General features: G+C 49.1%; 1 protein-coding gene across 1 annotated transcript; it reads left to right on the top strand.

Annotated features, from left to right (window-relative positions):
• The first annotated feature begins 390 nt into the window (after positions 1-390).
• LOC116938851 (rab11 family-interacting protein 2-like) lies at positions 391-27141 on the top strand. The gene is made up of 7 exons (XM_032946569.2): positions 391-825; positions 15910-16354; positions 17501-17592; positions 18444-18495; positions 19043-19134; positions 20645-20985; positions 22853-27141. The coding sequence occupies exons 1-7, from the start codon at positions 435-437 to the stop codon at positions 23036-23038; spliced, it is 1599 nt and encodes a 532-aa protein (XP_032802460.2). The 5' UTR covers positions 391-434; the 3' UTR covers positions 23039-27141.

Below are 27141 nucleotides of genomic sequence, written 5' to 3'. Positions count from 1 at the left end.
CACTGGTGTTGGCCGTGAGCGAGTCCCGTTCGGGGGCTGTGCGCGCTGCGTTAACACGACGCACGGGGGAGCGGTGGCGCAGCGTTTGGTGCACGCACTGCGCTACAAAATGCCGAGATTCGAGTTCTATTCACGCTCACAGTGAGGAATGTCTGATCCGGTCTTGCGTATGCCTGCCTTAAAAGCGAGCGCCTGGTGCAGTAGTCCATGAGTAAACATCAGCACTGGGGAGACAAAGGCGGTCGGGCGTGGGGTCTCCCCCCCCCCCTCACCCGCTGTTGTGCTCCGTGTCGGTTGTCATAGGTGCCGCTAACACAGCACTTAGCATAAGAGTCTCTTACAGGCTACACGGCGGGGTGGGTCTTTGTCTCCGTGCCTATGCGCTGCAAGGGAGCGAGAGAGACGCGGCGCTGTTGATTCAACTCGGAGCTGCTATGCGGCAGTTGCGAGGTCAGCCACGCAGGCGGACGGCTGCGACCAGCCCAGCCTCGCGCCCTCCCCCCCTCCCTCCACGTATCCCGAATGCCGCGCATTCCTGTGCGGCAGGAATTCACTCAGTGGCATTGATGAGAAGACGTCCGACGCACGTCCGAGGTGGCAGCTCTGCCCCCCCTCCTCCTCTCGCTCCACGCAGCAGCAGCAGCATCCTCCCCCTCCTCCCCCTCCTCCTCCTGACCCCCTCCTCTCCCCGTCATCACCACCGCACGCAGTCCCCGCAGCAGCGTCGCGCTACTCGGGGCCGGCGCCGGGTCCCGGGATTCGTCACCGCTCGCGAGCTCCGTGGAGTTTCACCTCCAAGCGCCGGACCCCCGCCCCGCTCATCAGGTGAGCAGCGGGCGAGCGAGCGAGCGAGCGCGGCCTGCGCCTGTAAACCCAGAGGGGATGGAAAAAGCTGAGTTCGAGCCCAGGATGTGATGGCTCTCCGGCTTGCCCTGGGCTCCTCGAGTCGCGGCTCTCACTCCTGGCAGCGGCTAAGCCGCGACCTCCCGGAGCGCCACCTGCCAGGCCAGGGGGGGGGGTGTCAGAGCCCCCACCCCCGCGTCGTTGTACCTGGGGGGGGGGGGGGTGGTGGTGGTGGGGGCCACGGTGGTGGTTGTATTCGCGTCCCCTTGCCTCTCTACTCCCGGTGTCTCTCTCTATTACTCTCTCCGTGCCTCTCTCCATGACTCCGCGTCTCTCTCCGTGACTCTCGCCGTGACTTTCCCCGTGACTCTCTGTGTCGCTGTACGCACAAGTTCAGTCTGTGCCTCTGTTTGTCTCTACCCCGTGTCTTTGTCTAACGCTCCGAGTCTGTCTCCACCCCCCCTCTCCCTCGGGGAACTCGGAGATTCCACAAAAAAGCGGCGACTGTCAGCAGCGAGCTCCCTACAACGCAGACTTAACCACGCATTACGCCTGAGCCTCTAGCGCATGCAGCGGGAATCCGGCTGCGGTTGCTGCTGTCACATCTCGGGGGGTGCAGCTGATTGCTGCACCAAACCAAATTTAGAGTTGAGAAGCAGCAGCAGCAGTCAGGATGATTGGCGATGATCCGTCACTCGCTTTACTCACTCGCTCGCTCACCATCGATGGTCAAGACACCTCCTTGTCGCTCTTCTGTCGCTACTATGGCTACCACGGGCTACTGTTCCCTGTAAACGTCACTCGATGATTCCTCCCACCCGCGTGTGTGTGGGGGGGGGGGGACTCGGTCTATGGGACAATGACGGTCGCTCTGTCAACCGCGCCGGGGCGTCTTTTCTCTGTGGGAGCCCCCGCTATCCGGAACCCACGGCCACCTAAGTCTCGTTGCACGTTGGAAGTCGCGTCCACTCCACGGGCGACCCCGAGGAGTCGCTGAAGGCCCCCACACCACCCTCTCGGGCGGTCCTCGAGCGAGCCTGGCTTGGCGCCTCTGGGAATGATCGTGCGCGTTAATAAGTGTGTACGTATATTGTTGTTATGTCTCACCCGTGCTATGTTCAACAACACATTCACTGACCCACTCACTCACCCACTCGCTCACTCATCCACTCGCTCACCCACTTAGCCATCCACTCGCTCAGCCACTCACCCACTCACTCACTCACCGATTCACCCACTCACTCAACCACTCAACCACTCAACCACTTACTTACCCATCCACCCACTCACTCACCCAACCACTCACCCACTCAGCCATCCACTCGCTCATCCACTCACCCACTCACTCACCGACTCACTCACCCACTCACTCACTCAGCCTCACACTCACTCACTCACCCACCCACTCACTCACTCACCGACTCACCCACTCACTCACCGACTCACCCACTCACTCACCGACTCACCCACTCACCCAACCACTCATCCACTCACTTTCCTACTCACTCACCCACTCACTCACTCATCCACTCACCCACCCACCCACCACACTGAAGGTCACAGCACTTCTCTTTCTGTCTTCCCTCTCACACCGCTCCACTTTGGGATTCCGTCCCAACATTGTCTCTTTTTGACGTTGCTCTATTCAAGACACGCGTTTATTTTCCGCTCCAACAATGCCGGAATGTCTGGGCTCCTTCGTGAGAGTGAAAAGTCGCCATATGTGTGTGTGACCTTGCCAGCCGTGTTCACACAAGGACACGCCTAGTCTCACCCCGATACAATCTCCACAGAGTACGAGGAATGAGCTCCACGCGCAAAGGGTATGTGTATGGCTATCATGGGTTACCAAGCATGAAAAAACAATAATGTATGTGCAATACATATACAGTGAATCCCTGTTTATTCCGTGGCGTTTACATGACGTAGTTTCACTTTAACGGGGTTTTTATTTACCGCGATTCTAGGGTGGAACTGATTACTCGCTATAATGCCAGTCTAGCGCGTGATGGACTACTCGCTATAACGCGAGTCTAGTGTGTGATGGACTACTCGCTATAACGCGAGTATAGCGTGTGATGGACTACTCGCTATAACGCGAGTCTAGTGTGTGATGGACTACTCGCTATAACGCGAGTCTAGCGCATGACGGACTACTCACTATAACACGAGTCTAGCACGTGACGGATTACTCGCTATAACGCAAGTCTAGCACCTAATGGACTACTCGCTATGACCCGAGTCTAGCGCGTGACAGTCTACTCGCTATAACATGAATCTAGGGTGTGGCAGATTACTCGCTATAATGCAAGTTTAGCTTATGACGGACTACTCGCTATAACGTGAATCTTGCGCGTTTCCCACTACTCACTATAGTGCAAGTCTAGTGTGTGACGGTCTACTCGCTACAACGCAAGTCTAGCGCATGATGGACTAATGGCTATAATGCAAGTTTAGCTTATGACGGACTACTCGCTATAACGCGAATTTAGCGCGTTTCCGACTACTCACTATAGCAAAAGTCTAGCGGATGACGGTCTAATCGCGATAACGAGTCTCGAGCATGACGTAATACTCGCTATAACGCCAGTCTAGCATGTGACGGACGACTCGCTATACCACGAGTCAAGGGTGTGATGGACTACTCGCTATAACGCAAGTCGAGCACGTGACCGACGAGTCTAGCGGGTGACAGATTACTCGCTATAACTTTAAGTTTAGCACGTGACGTACTCGCTAAAGCGCAAGTCTAGCGTGTGATGGATTACTCGCTATGACACCAGTCTAGCATATAATGGACTACTCACTATAATGTAAGTCTAATGGGTGATGAACTATACGCTATAATGCGATTCTACAATGTGACGGTCTACTCGCTATAACACGAGTCTAGGGCATGATGGATTATTCGCTATAATGCCAGTCTAGCGCATGATGGACTACTCGCTATAACGTGCGTCTAGCGCGTCACGGGCTTCTCACTAAAACGCAAATCGAGCGGGTGTACTATTCACTATAACACGAGTCTAGGGTGTGACGGACTACTTGCTATAATGCGAGTCTAGCGCGTGACGGACTACTCGTTATAACGTGAGTCTAGCACATGGTGGGCTACTTGCAATAATGCGAGTCTAGCGCATGACGGCGTATTCGCTATAACGCGACTCTTGCGCGATTCCCACTTTTCACTATAGTGCAAGTCTAGTGTGTGACGGACGACTCGCTATAACACAAGTCTAGTGCGTGACAGACTACTCACCATAATGCAAGTCTAGCGGGTGACGGACTACTCGCAATAACGTGAGTCTAGCACATGACGGACTACTCACTATAACGTGAGTCGAGCGCATGACGGACTACTCGCTATAACGCAAGTTTAGCTTATGACGGACTACTCGCTATAACATGAATCTTGCGCGTTTCCCACTACTCACTATAGTGCAAGTCTAGTGTGTGACGGTCTACTCGCTACAACGCGAGTCTAGCGCATGATGGACTACTGGCTATAACGCAAGTTTAGCTTATGACGGACTACTCGCTATAATGCGAATTTAGCGCTTTTCCGACTACTCACTATAGCGCAAGTCTAGCGTGTGACGATCTAATTGCTATAACGCGTCTCGGGCATGACGTAATACTCGCTATAACGCCAGTCTAGCGTTTGACGGACTAGCTATACCACGAGTCAAGGGTGTGACAGACTACACGCTATAACGCAAGTCGAGCGCGTGACCGACGACTCGCTATAACGCGAGTCTAGCGGGTGACAGATTACTCGCTATAACTTTAAGTTTAGCACGTGACGGACTACTCGCGATAGCGCAAGTCTAGCGTGTGATGGATTACTCGCTATGACATCAGTCTAGCATATAATGGACTACTCACTATAATGTAAGTCTAATGGGTGATGAACTACACGCTATAATGCGATTCTACAATGTGACGGTCTACTCGCTATAACACGAGTCTAGCGGATGACGGATTATTCGTTATAATGCCAGTCTAGCGCGTGACGGACTATTCTCTATAGCACAAGTCTAGCGCGTGATGGATTACTCGCTATAACACCAGTCTAGCTATGACGGACTACTCATTATAACGTGAGTCAAATTGGTGATGAACTACTTGCTATAATGTGAGTCGACCATATGACGGTCTACTCGCTAGAACATGAGTCTAGGGCATGACGGATTATTCGCTATAATGCAAGTCTAGCGCGTGACAGACTACTCGCTATAACGCAAGTCTAGCGGGTGATGAATTACTCGCTATAATGCAAGTCTAGCATGTGACGGACTATTCTCTATAGCACAAGTCTAGCGCATGTTGGATTACTCGCCATAATACCAGTCTAGCATATAACGGACTACTCATTATAACGTAAGTCTAATTGGTGATGAACTACTCGCTGTAATGTGAGTCGACCATGTGACGGTCTACTCGCTAGAACATGAGTCTAGGGCATGATGGATTATTCGCTATAATGCCAGTCTAGTGCATGACAGACTACTCGCTATAATTCGAGTCCAGCACGTGATGGACTACTCGCTACATCGCAAGTCTAGCGTGTGACAGAATACTCGCGAAAACGCCAGTCTAGCGCGTGATGGACGACTCTCTAAAACTTTAGTTTAGCGCGTTACCGACTACTTTCTATAACGTGAATCTAGCGCATGATCAACTACTCTCTATAACATGAGTCAAGGGTGTGATGAACTACTCGCTATAATATGAGTCTACCATGTGACAGTCTACTCGCTATAACATGAGTCTAGGGCTTGAGGGATTATTCGCTATAATGCCAGTCTAGCGCTTGACAGACTACTCGCTATAACTCAAGTCCAGCAAGTGATGGACTACTCACTATATCGCAAGTCTCGCGTGTGACTGAATACTCGCGAAAACACGAGTCTAGCGCACGACGGACTATTCGCGATAGTGCAAGTCTAGCTCATGACGGACTACTCGCTATAATGCAAGTTAATCGCTTGATGGACTACTCGCTATAGCGCAAGTCTAGTGCATGATGGACTATTCACTTTCACGCAAGTCTAGTGCATGGTGGACTACTCACTTTACACAAGTCTAGCGCGTGATGGATTACTCGCTATAACGCGAGTCTATCGGGTGACGGACTACTCGCTATAACGTGCGTCTAGCGCGTGACGGGCTTCTCGTTATAACGCAAATCGAGCGGGTGATAGACGACTCACTATAACAAGAGTCTACGGTGTGACGGACTACTCGCTATAACGTGAGTCTAGCACATGACGGACTACTCGCTATAACGCAAGTCGAGCACGTGACCGACGAGTCTAGCGGGTGACAGATTACTCGCTATAACTTTAAGTTTAGCACGTGACGTACTCGCTAAAGCGCAAGTCTAGCGTGTGATGGATTACTCGCTATGACACCAGTCTAGCATATAATGGACTACTCACTATAATGTAAGTCTAATGGGTGATGAACTATACGCTATAATGCGATTCTACAATGTGACGGTCTACTCGCTATAACACGAGTCTAGGGCATGATGGATTATTCGCTATAATGCCAGTCTAGCGCATGATGGACTACTCGCTATAACGTGCGTCTAGCGCGTCACGGGCTTCTCACTAAAACGCAAATCGAGCGGGTGTACTATTCACTATAACACGAGTCTAGGGTGTGACGGACTACTTGCTATAATGCGAGTCTAGCGCGTGACGGACTACTCGTTATAACGTGAGTCTAGCACATGGTGGGCTACTTGCAATAATGCGAGTCTAGCGCATGACGGCGTATTCGCTATAACGCGACTCTTGCGCGATTCCCACTTTTCACTATAGTGCAAGTCTAGTGTGTGACAGACGACTCGCTATAACACAAGTCTAGTGCGTGACAGACTACTCACCATAATGCAAGTCTAGCGGGTGACGGACTACTCGCAATAACGTGAGTCTAGCACATGACGGACTACTCACTATAACGTGAGTCGAGCGCATGACGGACTACTCGCTATAACGCAAGTTTAGCTTATGACGGACTACTCGCTATAACATGAATCTTGCGAGTTTCCCACTACTCACTATAGTGCAAGTCTAGTGTGTGACGGTCTACTCGCTACAACGCGAGTCTAGCGCATGATGGACTACTGGCTATAACGCAAGTTTAGCTTATGACGGACTACTCGCTATAATGCGAATTTAGCGCTTTTCCGACTACTCACTATAGCGCAAGTCTAGCGTGTGACGATCTAATTGCTATAACGCGTCTCGGGCATGACGTAATACTCGCTATAACGCCAGTCTAGCGTTTGACGGACTAGCTATACCACGAGTCAAGGGTGTGACAGACTACACGCTATAACGCAAGTCGAGCGCGTGACCGACGACTCGCTATAACGCGAGTCTAGCGGGTGACAGATTACTCGCTATAACTTTAAGTTTAGCACGTGACGGACTACTCGCGATAGCGCAAGTCTAGCGTGTGATGGATTACTCGCTATGACATCAGTCTAGCATATAATGGACTACTCACTATAATGTAAGTCTAATGGGTGATGAACTACACGCTATAATGCGATTCTACAATGTGACGGTCTACTCGCTATAACACGAGTCTAGCGGATGACGGATTATTCGTTATAATGCCAGTCTAGCGCGTGACGGACTATTCTCTATAGCACAAGTCTAGCGCGTGATGGATTACTCGCTATAACACCAGTCTAGCTATGACGGACTACTCATTATAACGTGAGTCTAATTGGTGATGAACTACTTGCTATAATGTCAGTCGACCATATGACGGTCTACTCGCTAGAACATGAGTCTAGGGCATGACGGATTATTCGCTATAATGCAAGTCTAGCGCGTGACAGACTACTCGCTATAACGCAAGTCTAGCGGGTGATGGATTACTCGCTATAATGCAAGTCTAGCATGTGACGGACTATTCTCTATAGTACAAGTCTAGCGCATGTTGGATTACTCGCCATAATACCAGTCTAGCATATAACGGACTACTCATTATAACGTAAGTCTAATTGGTGATGAACTACTCGCTGTAATGTGAGTCGACCATGTGACGGTCTACTCGCTAGAACATGAGTCTAGGGCATGATGGATTATTCGCTATAATGCCAGTCTAGTGCATGACAGACTACTCGCTATAATTCGAGTCCAGCACGTGATGGACTACTCGCTACATCGCAAGTCTAGCGTGTGACAGAATACTCACGAAAACGCCAGTCTAGCGCGTGATGGACGACTCTCTAAAACTTTAGTTTAGCGCGTTACCGACTACTTTCTATAACGTGAATCTAGCGCATGATCAACTACTCTCTATAACATGAGTCAAGGGTGTGATGAACTACTCGCTATAATATGAGTCTACCATGTGACAGTCTACTCGCTATAACATGAGTCTAGGGCTTGAGGGATTATTCGCTATAATGCCAGTCTAGCGCTTGACAGACTACTCGCTATAACTCAAGTCCAGCAAGTGATGGACTACTCACTATATCGCAAGTCTCGCGTGTGACTGAATACTCGCGAAAACACGAGTCTAGCGCACGACGGACTATTCGCGATAGTGCAAGTCTAGCTCATGACGGACTACTCGCTATAATGCAAGTTAATCGCTTGATGGACTACTCGCTATAGCGCAAGTCTAGTGCATGATGGACTATTCACTTTCACGCAAGTCTAGTGCATGGTGGACTACTCACTTTACACAAGTCTAGCGCGTGATGGATTACTCGCTATAACGCGAGTCTATCGGGTGACGGACTACTCGCTATAACGTGCGTCTAGCGCGTGACGGGCTTCTCGTTATAACGCAAATCGAGCGGGTGATAGACGACTCACTATAACAAGAGTCTACGGTGTGACGGACTACTCGCTATAACGTGAGTCTAGCACATGACGGACTACTCGCTATAACGTGAGTCTAGCGCATGACAGACTACTCGCTATAAAGCGAGTCTAGCGGGTGACAAATTACTCGCTATAATGCAAGTCTAGCAAGTGATGGACTACTCGCTATAACGCAAGTCGCGCACGTGATGAATTACTCGCTATAACACCAGTCTAGCCTTTGACGGACTACTAACTATAACGTAAGTCTAATCGGTGATGAACTACTCGCTATAATGTTAGTCTATAATGTGACAGTCTACTCGCGATAACACGAGTCTAGGGCATGACGGATTATTCACTATAATGCCAGTCTAGCACGTGATGGACTACTCGCTATATCGCAAGTCTAGCGTGTAACTGAATACTCGCTATAACGCGAGCTTAGTGGGTGATGGACTACTCACTATACCATGAGTCTAGCGCATGACGGATAGCTCGTTATAACGTCAGTGTAGCACATGACGCACTACTCGCAATAATGCGAGTCTAGCACATGACAGCCTACTCGCTATAACGCAAATCTTGCGCGATTCCCACTACTCACTATAGTGCAAGTCTAGTATGTGACGGTCTACTCGTTATAACACGAGTCTAGGGCATGGCGGAATACTGGCTATAACGCCAGTCTAGCGCATGATGGACTACTCGCTATAACACAAATCTAGCGCATGGGACAGACTACTCGCTATAACGCAAGTTTAGCACATGACGGACTACTCGCTATAACGCGAATTTAGCACGTTTCCGAGTACTCACAATAGCGCAAGTCTAGGGTGTGACGGTCTAATCGCTATAACGAGTCTCGGGCATGACGTAATCCTCGCTATAACGCAAGTCTAGCAGGTGACAGATTACTCGCTATAACACAAGTCTAGCACGTGACGGACTACTCGCTATAGCGCAAATCTAGCACGTGATGGATTACTCGCTATAACACCAGTCTAGCATATAACGGGCTATTCACTATAATGTAAGTCTAATGGGTGATGAACTACACGCTATCATGTGAGTCTACAATGTGATGGTCTACTCGCTATAACACAAGTCTAGGGCATGACGGATTATTCGCTATAATGCCAGTCTAGCACGTGATGGACTACTGGCTATAACGCGAATCTAGCGGGTGATGGATTGCTCGCTATAATTAAAATCTAGAATTTGACGGACTACTCGCTATGGCGCAAGTTTACCACGTGATGAATTACTCGCTATAACACCAGTCTAGCTATGACGGACTACTCATTATAACGTAAGTCTAATGGGTGATGAACTACTCGCATTGATGTGCGTCGACCATGTGACGGTCTACTCACGATAACATGAGTCTAGGGCATGACAGATTATTTGCTATAATGCCAGTCTAGCGCGTGACAGACTACTCGCTATAATTCGAGTCCAGCATGTGATGGACTACTCGCTATATCGCAAGTCTAGCGTGTGACAGAATACTCGCGAAAACGCGAGTCTAGCGCGTGACGGACGACTCTCTAAAACTCGAGTTTAGCGCGTTACCGACTACTTTCTATAGCGTGAATCTAGCGCATGACCAACTACTCTCTATAACACGAGTCAAGGGTGTGACGGACTACTCGCTATAACGCAAGTCGAGCGCGTGACGGACGACTCGCTTTCACACGAGTCTCACGGGTGACGGGTTACTCGCTATAACGCAAGTCTAGCACGTGACGGACTACTTGCTATAGCACAAGTCTAGCACGTGATGGATTACTCGCCATAATACCAGTCCAGCATATAACGGACTACTCATTATAACGCAAGTCTAATGGGTAATGAACTACTCGCTATAATGTGAATCTACCATGTGACGGTCTACTCGCTATAACATGAGTCTAGGACTTGAGGGGTTATTCGCTATAATGCCAGTCTAGCGCTTGACAGACTACTCGCTTTGACTCAAGTCCAGCACGTGACGGACTATTCGCGATAGTGCAAGTCTAGCTCATGACGGATTACTCACTATAACGCGAGTCTAGCGCATGACGGACTACTCGCTATAATGCAAGTTAATCGCTTGATGGACTACTCGCTATAGCGCAAGTCTAATGCATGACGGACTGCTCACTATAACGCAAGTCTAGCACGTGATGGATTACTCGCTATAACACCAGTCTAGCATATAACGGACTATTCACTATAATGTAAGTCTAATGGGTGATGAACTACACGCTATAATGAGTCTACACTGTGACGGTCTACTCGCTATAACACGAGTCAAGGGCATGACGGATTATTCGCTATAATGCCAGTCTAGCGCGTGACGGACTACTCGCTACAGCGCCAGTCTAGCACGTGATGAATTACTCGCTATAACACCAGTCTAGCCTTTGACGGACTACTCACTTTAACGTAAGTCTAATGTGTGATGAACTACTCGCAATAATGTGAGTCTACAATGTAACAGTCTACTCGCGATATCACAAGTCTAGGGCATGACAGATTATTCGCTATAATGCCAGTCTAGCGTGTGACGGACTGCTCACTATAACGCAAGTCTAGTGGGTGACAGACTACTCGCTATAACGCGAGTCTAGCGGGTGATAAACTACTCGCTATGTTAGTCTAGTGCATGATACACTACTCGCTATAACGCAAGTCTCGCGTTATGGCAGCTTTCTGTGATGCTGAAAGTTGGTACTTTAGTCCTGTGGTACTGGTAATGTAGTACAGTTGCGTGCGTAACGTCATTTCACTCCAACTTTTCCCTCTCACTCACTTCATATTTAGATGACTATCACATATCGTGTATTCATTGAAATAATCTATAAACACACCATATTTGAAAAAGTTCAACATACATACGTAAAAATAAACTTGTAAAACAGTAAACTGTCAAATAAACAATAATAAAACTACGGGCTGGAACTGCATCCCCACCTTCACCGTTATTCCTTAAGCTTAACGCGAATTCATTTTACGCGGAAATTTTCAGGATCGTAACCCCACGTAAACAAGTATGAAGATTTTTTTTTATATATATAAAGTATGTTCTATGTATATACGTTCTAAGTCCTCGTTTGACGCATTTCATACAACATGTTTTCGCTATAACGCAGTTCTATTGGGGACACTGCTTGCACAACGCGGAACGTGCACCGTTATAATGCGGTTTCTGAGTGGTTGACGATGAACTACTTTCTTGAGCTGCGCGGCTGAGTGGAGTGATACACTACGTGGAATGATACAGTAACGCGGAGGCGTACCCTCATATCGCTTCTTTGTCCTGTCATGGGATGACTGTAGGCTGAGTTTACAATGGAAATGTGCTCCAATAACTCGGTAATTGCTCGCTTAATGTGGTACTTTTCAGGACAAATGCACCTCCTGCCGCGTTCAACAAGGACTTACTGTAATTCCCTCTATTCACCCAGAAAAAGCCCCGCCGAGTCTCAAGGCTATTTCAGGAGGGCCCTGCTTTGGGACGTTTGGCTCAATATCCATTAACGAGTGGCACATAGGAGGAAACTGGAGTAGCTATCATTTACTTAGTTTAACACGATGGTTTATCCAGGAAAACCTCACCGAGTATAAAGACTTTTTTTTTCAGGAGAGTCCTGTCACGTTTTCCTAGTCGGGGGTGATGTTGCTCTCTTAAATCCCAACTGAGTAATTTTCAGGTAATTTTTCAACTTTGGGATGTTTTGGCCATTACCAGTTCAACTGTACCTGTGTGTTTTAGCTGTGGGTGGAAACCGGAGAACCAGAAGGAAAGCCATGCAGAACAGGGGGAGAGAATACAAAATCTACACAGAAAGGCGCCCGAGTTGGGAATCGAACCCAGGCCCTTCTTGCTGCTATGAGTAGCGAGCGTCACCACCGAGCAACTCAATGCGTAAGAGGGGGTAACCCTTAACCCACGCCGTACTGATGGATTTAATCCTCCTTTCTGTACTCCTATATGGCCACCTCACAGCCCAAGCATGAAGGCGCCTCTCATTCCCCAGGCAGGGTCCCGTGCACGTAGCCCCTCGGCTCCTCATCCCTCCCCGTGGCCGATGACGAGGTCAGTGAGGTGGGTGGTTCACGTTGCCCGGACGAAGTGGCCCCACGCCTTCACCTGACAAGAGACCTCGCGCTGCCTGCACATACAATGGGCGCTGTGAAGTGAGAGAATGAGGAGGCCTACATTATGATGTTAAATAGGTGCGTTATGCCCAAATAACGTTCATATGTTCGTCAGCTTGTTCGTATAATGAGTTACGGAACAGGAATCTATGGAAATAAAAGCGACTTCGATCCCATTCTCCAACCCACCACGCTTAAACACGCAACACCTCAAACCCATGCTCGACCTCGGCCTCCTAAGAGCTGGCCGAGAGGAATTTGAAAAGCGATTTGTCAAGACCTCTCTCGACGGGGGCAGATGAGCCAGCATCATCAGTCGAGCGCAGCAGATAATTATATACGCGCCTTCTCCAGCGCACCGTGGCATCAGGGCGCCAAGTGGCGCTTCTCCAGCAGGCTTCGACTTGTTTGATAGACGTGAAAGGTATGAAGTTGAAGTGGAGTGTGGACCTTGGCTGAAGCTCATGGCCAGCCAGGCTAAGGCTGGCACAACGGGCCTGGAAGCCCAGAGGCTAAGCAGGCTGGTGGCTACAGCGCCGCCCCACGTGCGTCTTGTGCCAGTCGTGAGTGGCTCATGAAGGGTTGTTCATCAGCTGATGCCAGTGGCGAGTACATACAATCCTGTACCTCGTGTGTCTGTTGTTAAATATAGTGCATACTCGACTAAAGCAAGCGACACAAATATAAGAATGTGGCTATGCAGCCGGCCAAGTATTTTGTGAATGTAGGCGCCTTGATGGGCAGGGTCCCGCTCGCTCTCTTGTGTACCAGCTGGACTGCCGCCCGTCCAGTCTGACCAGTTCCGCGTGCATTCATTTTGCGCGGTGCGGTGCGTGGGTGTGTCAGTCAGTCTTTGTGCTGTGATGTGTGTGTGCCTGTGGTTTGATCTGTACGCGAGTTTGTTAAGAATTCACGCGCCTTCGGCAAAGTGACCCTGAAGAAACGGCGAGCGCAGATCGGCAGTTACTCCAGGACGCACGCGTGCTTGGTGTGCGTGGGGTTTGGCGACTGAGTCATTGCGGCAAAACATTTCCTCCACCAAAAGTAAATCGTGGAGTGCGTAGCTGCACGAGTAATCACGGCCAGAGCGGGCGTCCCCTGCGCTCTGGGATGATGACGTCACCAATTGTTTGAAGTTCATTCAAAAAAACAATGCCACGTTTTGGTGGTTGCCGGGATTGCAAGCCACGGTTTCCCCAATCTCCAGTCTTTTTCCGCGTTTACCAATTTACTCCTCCTCATCCATCACACACTAATTAACTCGTTCCACCCTGCACGAGCCCGATAATTGTTAAATACGTCCCACGTGAGGCACCAAGTAACCCTCCACCACCCGACAATATTGTCACGTTTACAAATATATCATTCATATTTGCCAATGTATTGGTCAAATTCCGGGCAGAGCAACCGGATTAGTGGGAGAGGCTACCTGAGGAATGGGAGGGTCGAGTGATCGGGTAGGTGGGGCTGGTAGCTCGGCACGCGAGTCCCTGTTGAGCCGTACAGGCATTGTTCCCGTGTGTATCAGCGTTACAAATCGCTGGTGGTACAATTTGTTTTTCACTACCGGCTGAGACTTTGGGTCCGAATACCGGTTCCAGCAGCCTGTGGTTAGACCGGTGTTTCAAGTTTATGATGCGCTCATATTTCGTTAAGTCACTTAATTCGGCTCAATCCCATCTGTGACAATGCCCGATGTGTTATGAGCACGGGAAGGAAATTGATCGTGAATTAAGCGACCTTTTGCATCGAATCTTGAGGTAGCTCTGTGACTTCGTCTTCCATGGTCGTTTTCTGACACAGGGGTGTGCACTGCTCGCTGGGGAGATTTTGTGAATAAATTTGGCTCTGCATCGTAAGACACCGTTTGCGCTTTAAGTAGAACTGGAGAAAAGCGAAACATCATACGATGTGGAAGCAGTCTCAAGTTCAGGTGTATTTAACTACCCAGGCGATAACTCAAGGCATCAGGGTAACTCTTATTTTTAAGAGTGACTTGGGTCACCAAAATGACAAGAGCTAAAACATTACATAAACACCCGTACAGAAATGAAGTGAATAGAAATCAGAATATAAAAAACTGTACTGTATCAGATGAGGAATCTAAAATCGAGATCAACTCAGAGCTGAATATTAAATTCCCTGCAGTACGAATCGGCTCAAGCGCAGATGACCTCTAACCTGATCACAGCACAATCATACAACACCTAGCTACAGACACATGAAACATTACACGAATATCATGGGACCTCCTTTGCCAGTACCAACATTTGAGAATAGGGTTTCCCCTTTTTTCTGGCAACAAAATTTTCTTGCTGTGGTTTTCACACCTGATGATGATTGATTGTGTTGCAATCGAAACGTAGTGAGAATTTTAATGTTTTATATTTGTATTATTTCATTGTTTCCCTTCTACGTGACTTTACCGAAAGAACCAAGAATAACAAAACAGGTGTTAAGATGTTAAAACACCAAACTGAAACCTTTTACAAGGAATCATATCTGTCTCATATGTTGGTATTGGCAAAGGAGGTCCCATGATGTAGTTGCTCACCCCGAGCTCTGATTACTCTGATAGTGCATTGTCTTTGTGCTGTACGCCTTTTGGCGTCCTCTGGTCTAACACCGTTTGAGACTAGGCTCCAAAGAAAGCTGTCTCTGGTGTGGACCAATCAGTTTCAAAGTCAATGCATATATTATCAGAATATTTTTTTGTTTGCATTCTGACCACAAGTATTGTGGTTAATGCAGACATGATTCCTTGTAAAAGGTTTCAGTTTGGTGTTTGAACATCTTCACACCTGTTTTGTTGCCAGAAAAAAGGGGAAAACCTAGTCTCACGTTACACGGATATAGGGGGAGTGGAGTGCTGATATGTATTATATTCTTCTGTATGGTAATAGGTGTCTCATGGCCCAGTGTGTCTCATGGTTGAGTGTGTCATGGCCTAGGTATGTCTCATTGTTCAGTGTGTCATGGCCTAGGTGTGTCTCATGGCCTAGGTGTCTCATGGCCGAGTGTGTTTCATCGTCTAGTGTGTCTCATGGCCCAGGTGTGTCTCATGGCCCAGTGTCTCATTGCCCAGGTGTGCCTTCTGACCCTGGCGTGACTTCGGACCTGACCCGCGTCTCCCCTCCGGCGCCAATGGCGTGGCACCCCACGCACGTGAACGTACTGGTGCGCCAGGCGCGCAGCTTGGGCCGGGAGGCCAATGCCTACGTGACCTTCAGCCTGGGCACGCAGCTCTACCGTACCTCGGTGCAGGGGCCGAGCTGCGACCCCAAGTGGCTGGAGGAGTGCACACTCGATATTGAGCGCTGGTCCGGCGGAGACGGCAATGGCGAGGCTGCAGTTCACGATGCTGCAGACGAGCGAGAGGGAGGCCGAGCGAAGAAGGCGAAGGCGAGGCACTCGCCGCTGCTGGTGCTCGCTGTGATGCACAGGGTCACGCTGGGGGCGGACAAGTGCCTGGGCAAAGTGGTGCTAGCCCTGGAGGAGATCTACCGGGACAAGGCGAGGGCGCGTGCCGCGTGAGTGATGGACGCGCTGTGCGCATAGCCGCTGTTATCCAAACCCAGGATCTCGGCGGTCCCCTCCTTACCTTCTTTCGTTCCTCTCTTGAAGCGTCACCTCTTCTCCATTGCCCATAGACTCAACGCTGCCCATAGACCCAACACTGTTCATAGACCCAACACTTCCCATAGACCCAACACTGCCCATCGACCCAACACTTCCCATAGACCCAACACTGCCCATCGACCCAAAGCTGCCTATCGACCCAAAGCTGCCTATCGACCCAAAGCTGCCCATAGACTCAACGCTGCCCATAGACCCAACGCTGTCCATAGAACCAACACTGTCCATAGAACCAACACTGCCCATAGACCCAACACTGCAATAGCCTCAACATGATCATGGGACCTCCTTTGCCAGTTCCAAAATATGGGAATAAGTTTTACCATTTTTTCTGGCAACAAAATGGGTGTTAAGATGCTAAAACACCAAACTGAAACCTTGTACAAGGAATCATGTCTGCATTAACCACAATACTTGTGGTCAGAATGCAAACAAAAAACACACTGATAATAACCAATTCTCATATTTTGGTACTGGCAAAGGAGATCCCATGATGGTGCTGCTCACCCCGAGCTCGCATTACTCTGATAATGCTTGTCTTTGTGCTGTACGCCTTTTGGCGTCCTCTGGTTTAACACCGTTTTGAGACTAGGCTCAAAAGTGAGCTGTCTCTGGTGTGGACCAATCAGTTTCAAAGACAATGCATATATTATCAGTGTTTTTTTGTTTGCATTCTGACCACAAGCATTGTGGTTAATGCAGACATGATTCCTTGTTAAAGGTTTCAGCTTGGTGTTTTAACATCTCAACACCTGTTTTGTTGCCAGAAAAAAGGGGAAAACCTATTTTCAGACTCAACATGCCCATAGACCCAACGCTGCCCATAGACCCAACACTGCCAACAGACTCAATGCTGCCCACAGACCTACCGCTGCCCACAGGCCCAATGCCGCCCACAGACCTAGTACTGCCCAGAGACCCAGCACTGCCCAGACCCAACACTGCCCGCAGACACAACACTGATCATAGACTCAACACTGCCCCTGTATGAGGCTGTGAGGCTGTGTGCCCATGATCTCGGGGTGTCGTTGTACCCTTAGGTGGCACGCGCTGGTGGGGGGGCGCGGCGACACGGCGGGTGGGCGCGGCGAGCTCGAGGTGACCATTAGCTTCCTGCGGAGCACCAGAACAGGTGTGGGCCTCCCCCTCTTCCCCGCACCTCCACAACGCAAGCAGGAGGTCACACCAGGGCCATGAGACACACTGGGCCATGAGATGCACTGGGCCATAAGACACACTGCACAAATTTAGAGCCTTGCATTTTTTGTATCATATTGACTCAATGTCATTACCATTGTCTATCCACTGCTGGATGAAGGCCTCCCCACATCGCCACCCTGTATTGATGGTGCAGGGGTTTATTTGCCACGTGGCGCCTGGCACCTCAGAGAATCCTTGACTTTCGTGTCAGTAAATCCCACTGCAATCGACGACCCATTTATTATCGAGATGACGCTGGTTTACCAAAGGAAAGTCTCTGTTACTTTTCAGGAGGGTACTGCCAGGTTTGGGGGGGGGGGGGGGGAGGGGGCAATGTTGCTGCTGCGTGTAATCCTAATTGAGGGATTTTATAGCTAGCTATGGGAGGAAATCAGGAGGAAACCCATGCAGAACAGGGGGAGAGAACATACAACCTCCACACAGAGAGGCACCCGAGTCAGGAATCTAACCTTGGCTATACTGTTACCACTGCGCCACCACCCTGCCGCCCACGGCATAAGGGTTGAGTAAGGCTTTACAATATACGGTGATGTCTATTGTATTCTATGCTGTGCACAATTAAACTCGGATTTGTCATTCTGAGTAATTTTGCCATTGCATTTTGTTCACTGACTGTGCTGCATGCTGTTTAAGGAGAGTTTGTGTTATTTTGGGGCATCTTGTGACAGTTTCCACAAAGCATTACACACCGGGCCATGAGACACGGTGGCTGTGCTAACCCCGTGCCCCGTGACCCCCCTCTCTCTGTCTCTTTCTCACCAGGTGAAGGGGCATCGGGAGCAGGGGAGGACATGAAGAACGGCCCCAAGGAAAGGTACGCTTTAAAAGACTGTTGTGGCGAGGGCTGTCAGCGAGCATCACCTACGAAGGCTGCCACGGCGCACGAGGTTGTGGGTGGCCATCACCACGCTCGGCCGTCTTTGTCTCCCCAGTGTTGATGTTTACACACTGCACCAGATACTCATTTTAAGGCTGAGTCGACTTAGGAGGTGGGGGGGGGGAGTGGGGGCCTAAATTGGTTCAAGTAATCGTCACTGGTGTTGCCATAAGCGGGAATTGAACTGGGGTATGCTAACTGCTATTCTAATGACACACAAACACAAAATCACCTTCACACTGACTCCACACTGATACTCACCAATACTCACGGATATGTACACACCTTCGCTCTCACCGAGCTTGGTGGTGGTGATGATGGTGGTGATGGTGCCGGTGGTGATGGTGGTGATGGTAGTGATGGTGGCTATGGTCGTGATGGTGTTGGTGGTGATGTTGGTGGTGATGGTACCGCTGATAGTGATAGTGGTGGTGATAGTGGTAATGATGGTGGCGGTGGTGATGGTGGTGATGTGTCCCTGCAGTGTGGCGTCTCCTCGCCGCATGTCGCTGGCTCGCTCCATGTCGGACCTGGTGAGCCGGCGTCTCGCTGGAGCCCCCCTGGATGAACCTGCAGGTTGGGAGAGGCACCAACAGGAGCATCACGGCTCCCCTCCCCCCCTCTTTCCCGCTCCACCACACTCGCCATCACATCAAGCACATCATTAGTGTAAACTCAGTAGCATGGTTCAACAACATACACAGCAGTGAATATTGAACATCGGGAGTGAATAGTGAACATCTCACACGGTGAGGCAGCCCAGTGGTTATGCATTTCTTGCTTGTAGCAGATTCACGGTACGAATCTGGCAGGCCACCCTGGTTAACACTGCGAGTATATTGACCATAAACTACTACGTGCCCCCTGCTTAACGGTGGATATTAACGATCCTGTGATTACATAAAAAAATGAAGAAAAAAAACTGCACTGCAAATTAGTCAATTTGGATTCCGCGCAGAGCAGCAGCAACATCGCACCCCCCCACTTACTGCGAAAAGTTGGCAAGACCCTCCTGAAATAGAGAAGAGACTCGGTGAGACTTTCCTTGGGTAAACGAGCATTATCTCACAATAATACGACCACAATCAAAATACAGTAATACCCCACTTTACATTGGGGATGCGTTCCTGAAAGGTGTGACGACGAATATCAAAACGACATAAGTCGAAGCAATTTATAGGTTAGGTGGTGGAGGCAAAGGCTGAGACGTGACGGATAATGAGAACTGACCGAAAACTGAAACTGAAACAGTGACGTTAGTGTGGGTTAAGGCGATATATATCGGGTATTGGTATTAATAAAGTGAAACGTATTTGCAAAACGGCTTAAAAGGGGGAGACGTAAACCGGGGTATGATTGTGTTAGTATATTTTTTATTTAATTCTTACTTTCTCACTGAGCCTTTCCATCCTCAGAACCAGCTCGTCGTTTCATGCCCGCAGCACCGTATGTAAGGCCCTGTTGTTGTTATCATGACTACAACGCTCATTTGCCCAGGAAAGCCTCAATGAGTCTCATAAATCTCCTTTCAGTTGGTAGGGGTGGGGGGGGGTGAACATTGTGGTGTTTAATCAAATAGGATGCGGCTTGTGTGAATGTGGCCAGAGCCCCATATGCGTCTGACCGTTCTCACTGAAGGAGAGTGTGGTTAGAAGTTTCATATTCTGTTTAGATTCGTAATGAAAGCGCTTGGCTACGCCGTTCAAACTGTAATATAATGGAAAGAGATTGCAAAAACGTGTGGTTACCACTGGTTTCGCAGAGAATATAGATTGCAAACTCATTTCTATCAAACCGTTTTTTGTGTTTAGTTTGTTGTCCTTCCCCCGCAACTCCGATTAGCCCGATTGGCTACGTACGGTGTGACAGAAGTTCAACATACATACATATAATCTCATCTTTGCGGGTTTTCACGAAACATTTTTTAGGATTCCCAGTGAAACCAATGGTACCACACATGTTCACAATTGCTTCCCTCCACATTGCAGTTGGAATGACGTGGCTAAGCGCTCTCGTTGCAAACGTCAAACGAACATCAAACATTCAACCACACTCTCCTCCGGTCCCCGTTCTCCCCGCCGCCCAGATGCAGACACGCACACCCACAGGAGGTCGTCGAGTGCATCCAACCACTTCACTCCAGCGGACCCCAAGTCCAAGCTGGCTCGCTCCAACTCGGCCGTCGAAGGCCACGGCACTGACGCTCCGACGGCGGACAACGGCGGCGGCGTGGAGTTCGAAACGAGACCGCCGGGCCATGCATCGCTTGGAAAACCAAGCATTAGGCCTCAACTCTGGCCAAGGCCGCCTGAGGCGCAGGGTCGCTTGCTCTTCAGGAACCGCGCGCAGCCGCGGGAGGGCCCCACAGGAGCGCAGCAGCAGAGGGAGCTCGCCACAGCCTCCATGCATGCGAGCTTGGACAATGAGGTGGGTACACACGTCCTTACGGGAGTGGAGCAGGAGGGGTGGCCCCACGGTGGCTAGGAGATGTTAACTCCCTCGCCTGGCATGCAGGAGATCGTGGGTTCAATTCCGAAGATGACACCTGTATATTAGGAGTTTGCATGTTCTCCCCGTGGTCACGTGGGTTTGATTTCCGTTTTGTCCCTCCACATTTAGAATCAACAAGCCATTTTCATTGAGCTACCATTTGTTTTGTAAAAGCGATACCTAGCAAAATAAAAATAGTTGAATCGTTTAGTTTAATACTTTCGCCAAGGGTGTGAAAGTCTTAGTTTGGGAGAGGCTGAAGCCGGACTGCGCAACGCGTGTGCCAGTGCCGTGTGGTAGACTCTGCTAGGTGAAGGTTCGGCTCGGGAAAGAATAATGGACTCGCCTCGAATCACGAAGACTAGGAGACGGAGCGTGTGTGGTTCATGGTGCTCAGTCCTCGGTCGCCAACCAAATGACTTAAACCCTACACCACCCAGCAGTCAGAAACTTTTTTTTCATTCTGGAATCTTGGGCCAGTTTGAATTTTGGTAGAAGTTTTCAGAATGAATGAATGGGGCATGACCCTAGTTGTGTATAAAAAAAATATTTTCCAGATATTTCCACAAAACAAACAGTAGCAGACAATCTATGTGTGTCTGTGTGTGTATTACCCGCTACGAACCCGGTGACCCCAGTTCGATTCCCACTCATGGCCACCACCAACACCAGTGAAGCTTATCTAACTGGTCCTTGGCCTCCCCTTGATCGACTTAGCCTCAAATGAGTACCTGGTGCAATATGTAAACATCGTCTTTAGAGAGACAAAGGCAGCCGTGCGTGGTGCTGGCCTTCTACCTGCCCCTTCGTGTGCCGTGACGACCTTCATAGGTGCCCTTTAACAGCATTTGCCACTACAGTCTGTTAAGGCTATACGGGGGATCTTTGTCCTTGATCTATTGCTCAGTAGTCTGTCTTGTCGCAACCTCAATCGTGATGCCAAGGATAATTTCTCACCATGAATGCGTTGTATGCTTGCATTTATCTTTTAAAAATGCAACGTCAATCGAAGAACAACCAGCCGTGCTGCGGCGCGTGGCCTGTAAACCCATCGCTGTGGGGGCAGTGAGATCGCCGTCTCCTGGATTCTAGCCAGGGTGGGGTGATAGCACAGCAAGTGGGTTCATCCCCATCTGTATTCCATCTGTACAGGGAGTATTATCCTCGCACTTCGCATTCATGGGTTGGTCAAACATCCAAATGTAGATCAAACAGAGCTTGGGAAATTGTTTGCGCTGGTTCTGGCCGCCTCTACACTTTTCTGTGGTTTCCCCGCGCCTCTGAATCTGACAAAAACTGTGCGCGACATCACATCTGTGACGTTTATTCCATCTCGGTACCGTAAGTCCTCGTTTAAAGCGATAGGAGATGCGTTCCTGAAAAGTGCCACGTTAAGCGAAAAAGGTGTTTAGCAAAAACAATTTCTCCATATATAATCGAGTAGCGATAAAGTTTGGCGAGATACGATGGACTACGCACACACAGCAAGATGGCGCGACAAATAAGTGAGGGTACGCCGCTGCATTACTGTATCATTGCACATACTATATCACTGTACCGCTCGAAACAAGTTCGTGGTCGTCCGTTATAACGGTGGGAATTCCACGTTATAACGGTAGGAATTCCGCGTTATAATGGTGCACGTTCCGCGTTATAATGGGTGCGTTCCGCATTGTATGAAAAGTGTTCCCTAATAGAAAGAAACGTGTTACAGAGAAAATGCTTTGTGTGAACACACCCCACATTAAGCGAGGACTTATCGTACTTGGTAACGGTGTGGGGCCTGGCTGTGCGTGCGGAACAGAAACTTCGGAATCTCAGCCGGGCCGATCTCGTTGCGCTGATTATCCATCACAAAGAAGATCTGGTGGCCAAGGACGACCTCATTCGCTCTATGGAAGACTACATCGACACTCTGCTTCTCAGGGTCATGGAGCACACGCCCTGCCTGCTTCGCGTCCCCTACACGCCCTGCTCACCCCGCCGCTAGCCTCCTCACCTCCTTGCCACCTCACCAGTTCACCACCTCACTTCCTCACCACCTCACTACCTCAGCCCTCACCACCTCTCCCCTCACCATCTCACCCCTGAGCTCCTCGCCATCTCATCATATAACCAGCTCACTTCCTCACCACATAACCAACGCACCTCCTTGCCACCTCACCACTAACCACCGCACCGCTTCTCCACTCAACTCCTTGCCACCTTACTTCGTCACCTCACCAGTAGGCTTCATGCTCACCTCGCCTCCTTACCACCGCACCACACACCTCACCAGCAAGCTCGGTGTTCATCTCTCCTCCTCACCATGTCGTGCTGTGATGCGGAAGTGGGCAGACATGCGTCGTTCTTCCCTCTGCGGGGGCGAGGGCTTCCTCTTGAACTGCGCCACACGTGGCTCCCTCGGCTCGAGGACATGGGAGTTACGCCGTGGGCCACCTTGCTTCCCCTAAGCACGCCAGTGGCCTGGTCGCGCTGCATGCGTGATGCCATTTCACGAAAGTTGGGCCTCCCATTTTCACTTCTGCATGGGCCCAGCATCGCAGCACCCCCGTGAGAGTTCGTCGGCACGTGCGGTTGGAGGGACCTTGTCAAAGACGGGTGGCTGAAGGACGCTAACCCGCAGGTGCCGGCTCCAGCTCCTTCTGGGTGGGGCGGGAGGGGAGGCAGTCGAGCTGCTGTGTGGGGGGCCACCGTAACAGTGAGCACTGCTGAGTGGAGTGAACTTGGCTGGGCCAGAGGGGGCATCTGGTGGTGCAGGATCCACCCCGAGCGCCACGCCCCGTGTCGCCACTTTTCCCATCGCTGTGTCAGCTGAGGGCCACGAGGAATGTGAGGCTCGAATAATGTTTTTAAATACCCCATTTTTAAAATTCTATTCCAATTATGTATTCACGTCACGAGATACATGTTCATTTGGAAATCAAGCAGAGCAGTGCACCACCCCGTATCAAAGAATATCCCACAGAAGCAGAAATCACAGGACTACTTCCGAGCTTTGTATACCCTGCTACAGATAACTGTTAGGTTGATTAAATATATATTTTTTATTCTTAGAACTGGAATGTTGGCCAAATCAACTTAAAACTAAATTTTACGCAACGCGTTTTTTTGTTTTGCTCCATTGTTGGCGACCGGGTTGAGACAATCACCTGACTCCGCTTGAGAACCCGGTTTAAACCCGGTGGTCACCGACCCACCCCCCTGTCACTCTGAGCCGAGACGTTGAGACGGCTCCTCAGGGCACACGGCTGGCTTCGTTGTAGTTTCACGGCAGGGTGAGACGCCAGTCGCACCGTTTAAGGAGACAACATCTGGTTGATGACGTGGCCCAGCGGTAGCACGCTCGCCGCTCATTGCAGAGGTTTGCGGGAGGCCACCCTGGTTATTACTGCGGTGTGGATTAAACGCAAAAATACTATGGGACGCCTGCTTCATAGCGAAGCGAACGTTACAGACGTCATTCGGAAAGAGAAACGAGTTCGCCATCGTGTGCCACTTGAAAAAGTACACCACTGAACATTCAATTCCGTTGTTGCTCTGGAGGCCTGGAGATCGCTGATTGATGTTCGGCCGCCGTATTAATGGCGTTCGTTGTAATTTCTCACTTAATAGAGGGGGCTGCATGAAGGCTGCCATCTTTCACTCCAATACTCAATTGGGATTGCACGAAACACCATCGCCCCTTACTGTGAAACTACTGCGGGGTGTGTCTAGGAAACGCAGCGCGTTCCTGGTCATAAATGTCTAAATTATACGTTTGAATAGTAAATACTTAATCGTTATTAACATTAAGTAAAAGTTATGAAGAGGTATGTGGATAATACCTTAGTTATCCTGTTAATTACTATACAGTAAACAAGTTTAGTACTGTATGGTCACATTTTGTACGGATGTGTGTGTGTACGCACATAGTATGTCATGTGTGTGCATGTGCGTATGAGTGTGCATTTTAATATTCTGCTGTCCCTCGCAATTGTCACCTTCATCCCCCATCTTTAAACTAAACATCTCGGATCCCATTCCAGAAGACCCTTTTTGCCAGTATTAAAATGATGAAAAAAAGAATGGGCTTTACCCTTCCTGGAAAGCATAGAGGTGTTAAGATGACCAAACACCAAATAGACACCTATTGCAAGGCATCAAATCTGCAATAACCACACATGCTTATGGTAAACATGCAAACAAACATTCTTTGATAATGTATGCATAGTATTTGAAACTGATTGGCCTACATAAGAGACAGTCTCCTTCATGGCTTTGTCTTACCAGTGTTAGACCAAAGAACGCCAAAAGGTGAACAGACAAGAACAATGCAAATACCAAAGCATTAATAGCACGGGTCGAGCAGTTTAATATATGGGACCATTTTTGTCGGTATCAAGATGACGAAAAAAAGAATAGGTTTTACCATTTCTGGCAAGAATATAGGAAGTGTTAAGATGTTCAAACCCCAAACAGACACCTGTTTTCACAAGGCATCAAGGTAATGGAGACCCTCTTCGGATCCCAATCACCTTGCAAACGTCCGCTGTCTGTCACACGGTGGATGTATCCCTGAGTCATGATGTTTTCAACTGCTCTCCAGGGTTTCTCCTCTGGCTGTTGCACGGAGATGGTTATACTGTGCATGGCCCATGACCTCTTGCTCTCCTCCAACCATAGCACTTTCTCCTTGCTTTTGTTATCTCTCACTGTGGCTTGCAGCACTTTGGAACGCTCTGTCTACCCTTCACGTCGTTCATTTCCTCTTATTGTTCGTTGTCTCTGTACGAGACCTGTTGTCCTCTCCTGTTCTCTTCCGCTCTGGTGTTCAGTAGAAGCTTAACATTCGCCTCTGCTCATGTTCATCTTCTATTCAGGAAAAGGCTTCACTGAGTGTGGTGGGCCACAGGATTGCCCCTTGTGCTACCCTGGAGAATTACACTGCCGTGTGGTCACTACCACGACTAGGGCTGTCTATTGCTGACCTTTTCTAAACGTTGGGGGAAAACACGTTAACCTTTTAAACAAGGGTTGATCTTTTGCCTCACTATCATGGTAAATAATGCCTCATTTGCACATTGCAATACCTTGGTGATACACAGGGTCGTGATGATGAAAGTGATGATCTGGATGGTTTTCGTGGTTGGTTGGAGTCAAGCTCTGCGAAGTTTATTCATGCACTTTACTTGAGTAGCAAGGCCAATAACAATAAGAATGGGGTTTTAACCAAGAAAGCCTCACTGAGTCTCGAGGATATTTTTAGGAGGGGACTGCTTTGAGATGCCTGGCCCATACCAATAATAAGTGGCATGTAGGAGGAACTGGAGTACCTGGAGAAGACCCACTCGTAAGTGATAAGAACACTGAAAGCTCTGCAAATATGGATTACAGAATGCGTTGGTATACTGTCAGCTTCTGGCCGCATCACAACCCAAGCTTGCACCAGCTGATATCCCAGACAGTCTCATTCGAGTTCAAACCAGGCTCACATTGTGTTGCTCCGAAAAACGCCTTGCGTATCGCCGTGAAGCGCAGAGCTGCAGCATGCACATCCACCGCCATGGTTCTTCACCCACGTGTTTGTTGAATGGTAAATATTTACAAATGTGATCAGAAATATATTTTGCACAGTGAGTGTGTTTTTAAAAAAAGAATAACTACAAACGTAAGTGATGGGAATTATTTTTCATTTATAAAAGTGCTGTAAATGTGTTAAAAAATGCGTCTGTAGGCAATCGAATTCTAATTCTGATAGGGCAGGTGAATCATTACTTGAAGGTCTGAATCTTGTTTTGCTGTGTGCTACGGGCTTTTTGTGGAGAGTTCACAATCAGGCTTTTTGAGTTCCATTTCAATCTTCCACTCAAAGCGTTTGCATTCATACAAAGCGTCTGTATATCGCTGTAGGGAAACGCCACTCTTCCATCTATTATCCGCTTTCCCTTTTATCCAATGGTCCGCGTGGTGGTGGTGTCGAGGCGTTTCTCTGCAGTTCAAATGAGATGTTGTGTGTACTTGATTTACTATGATTTTACAACGCCTGTGCTGATGTTTGGACACCTTACTTAAGTGTGGGTTTTGTATTAATTAAAGCTTCAGGAGACCGCT

Source organism: Petromyzon marinus, chromosome 4, assembly GCF_048934315.1.
Source record: "Petromyzon marinus isolate PM22_M1 ecotype Great Lakes invasive population chromosome 4, UKy_Petmar_22M1.pri1.0, whole genome shotgun sequence".
Lineage (NCBI taxonomy): Eukaryota > Metazoa > Chordata > Hyperoartia > Petromyzontiformes > Petromyzontidae > Petromyzon > Petromyzon marinus.
This window is presented reverse-complemented; position numbering and strand designations above follow the sequence as displayed.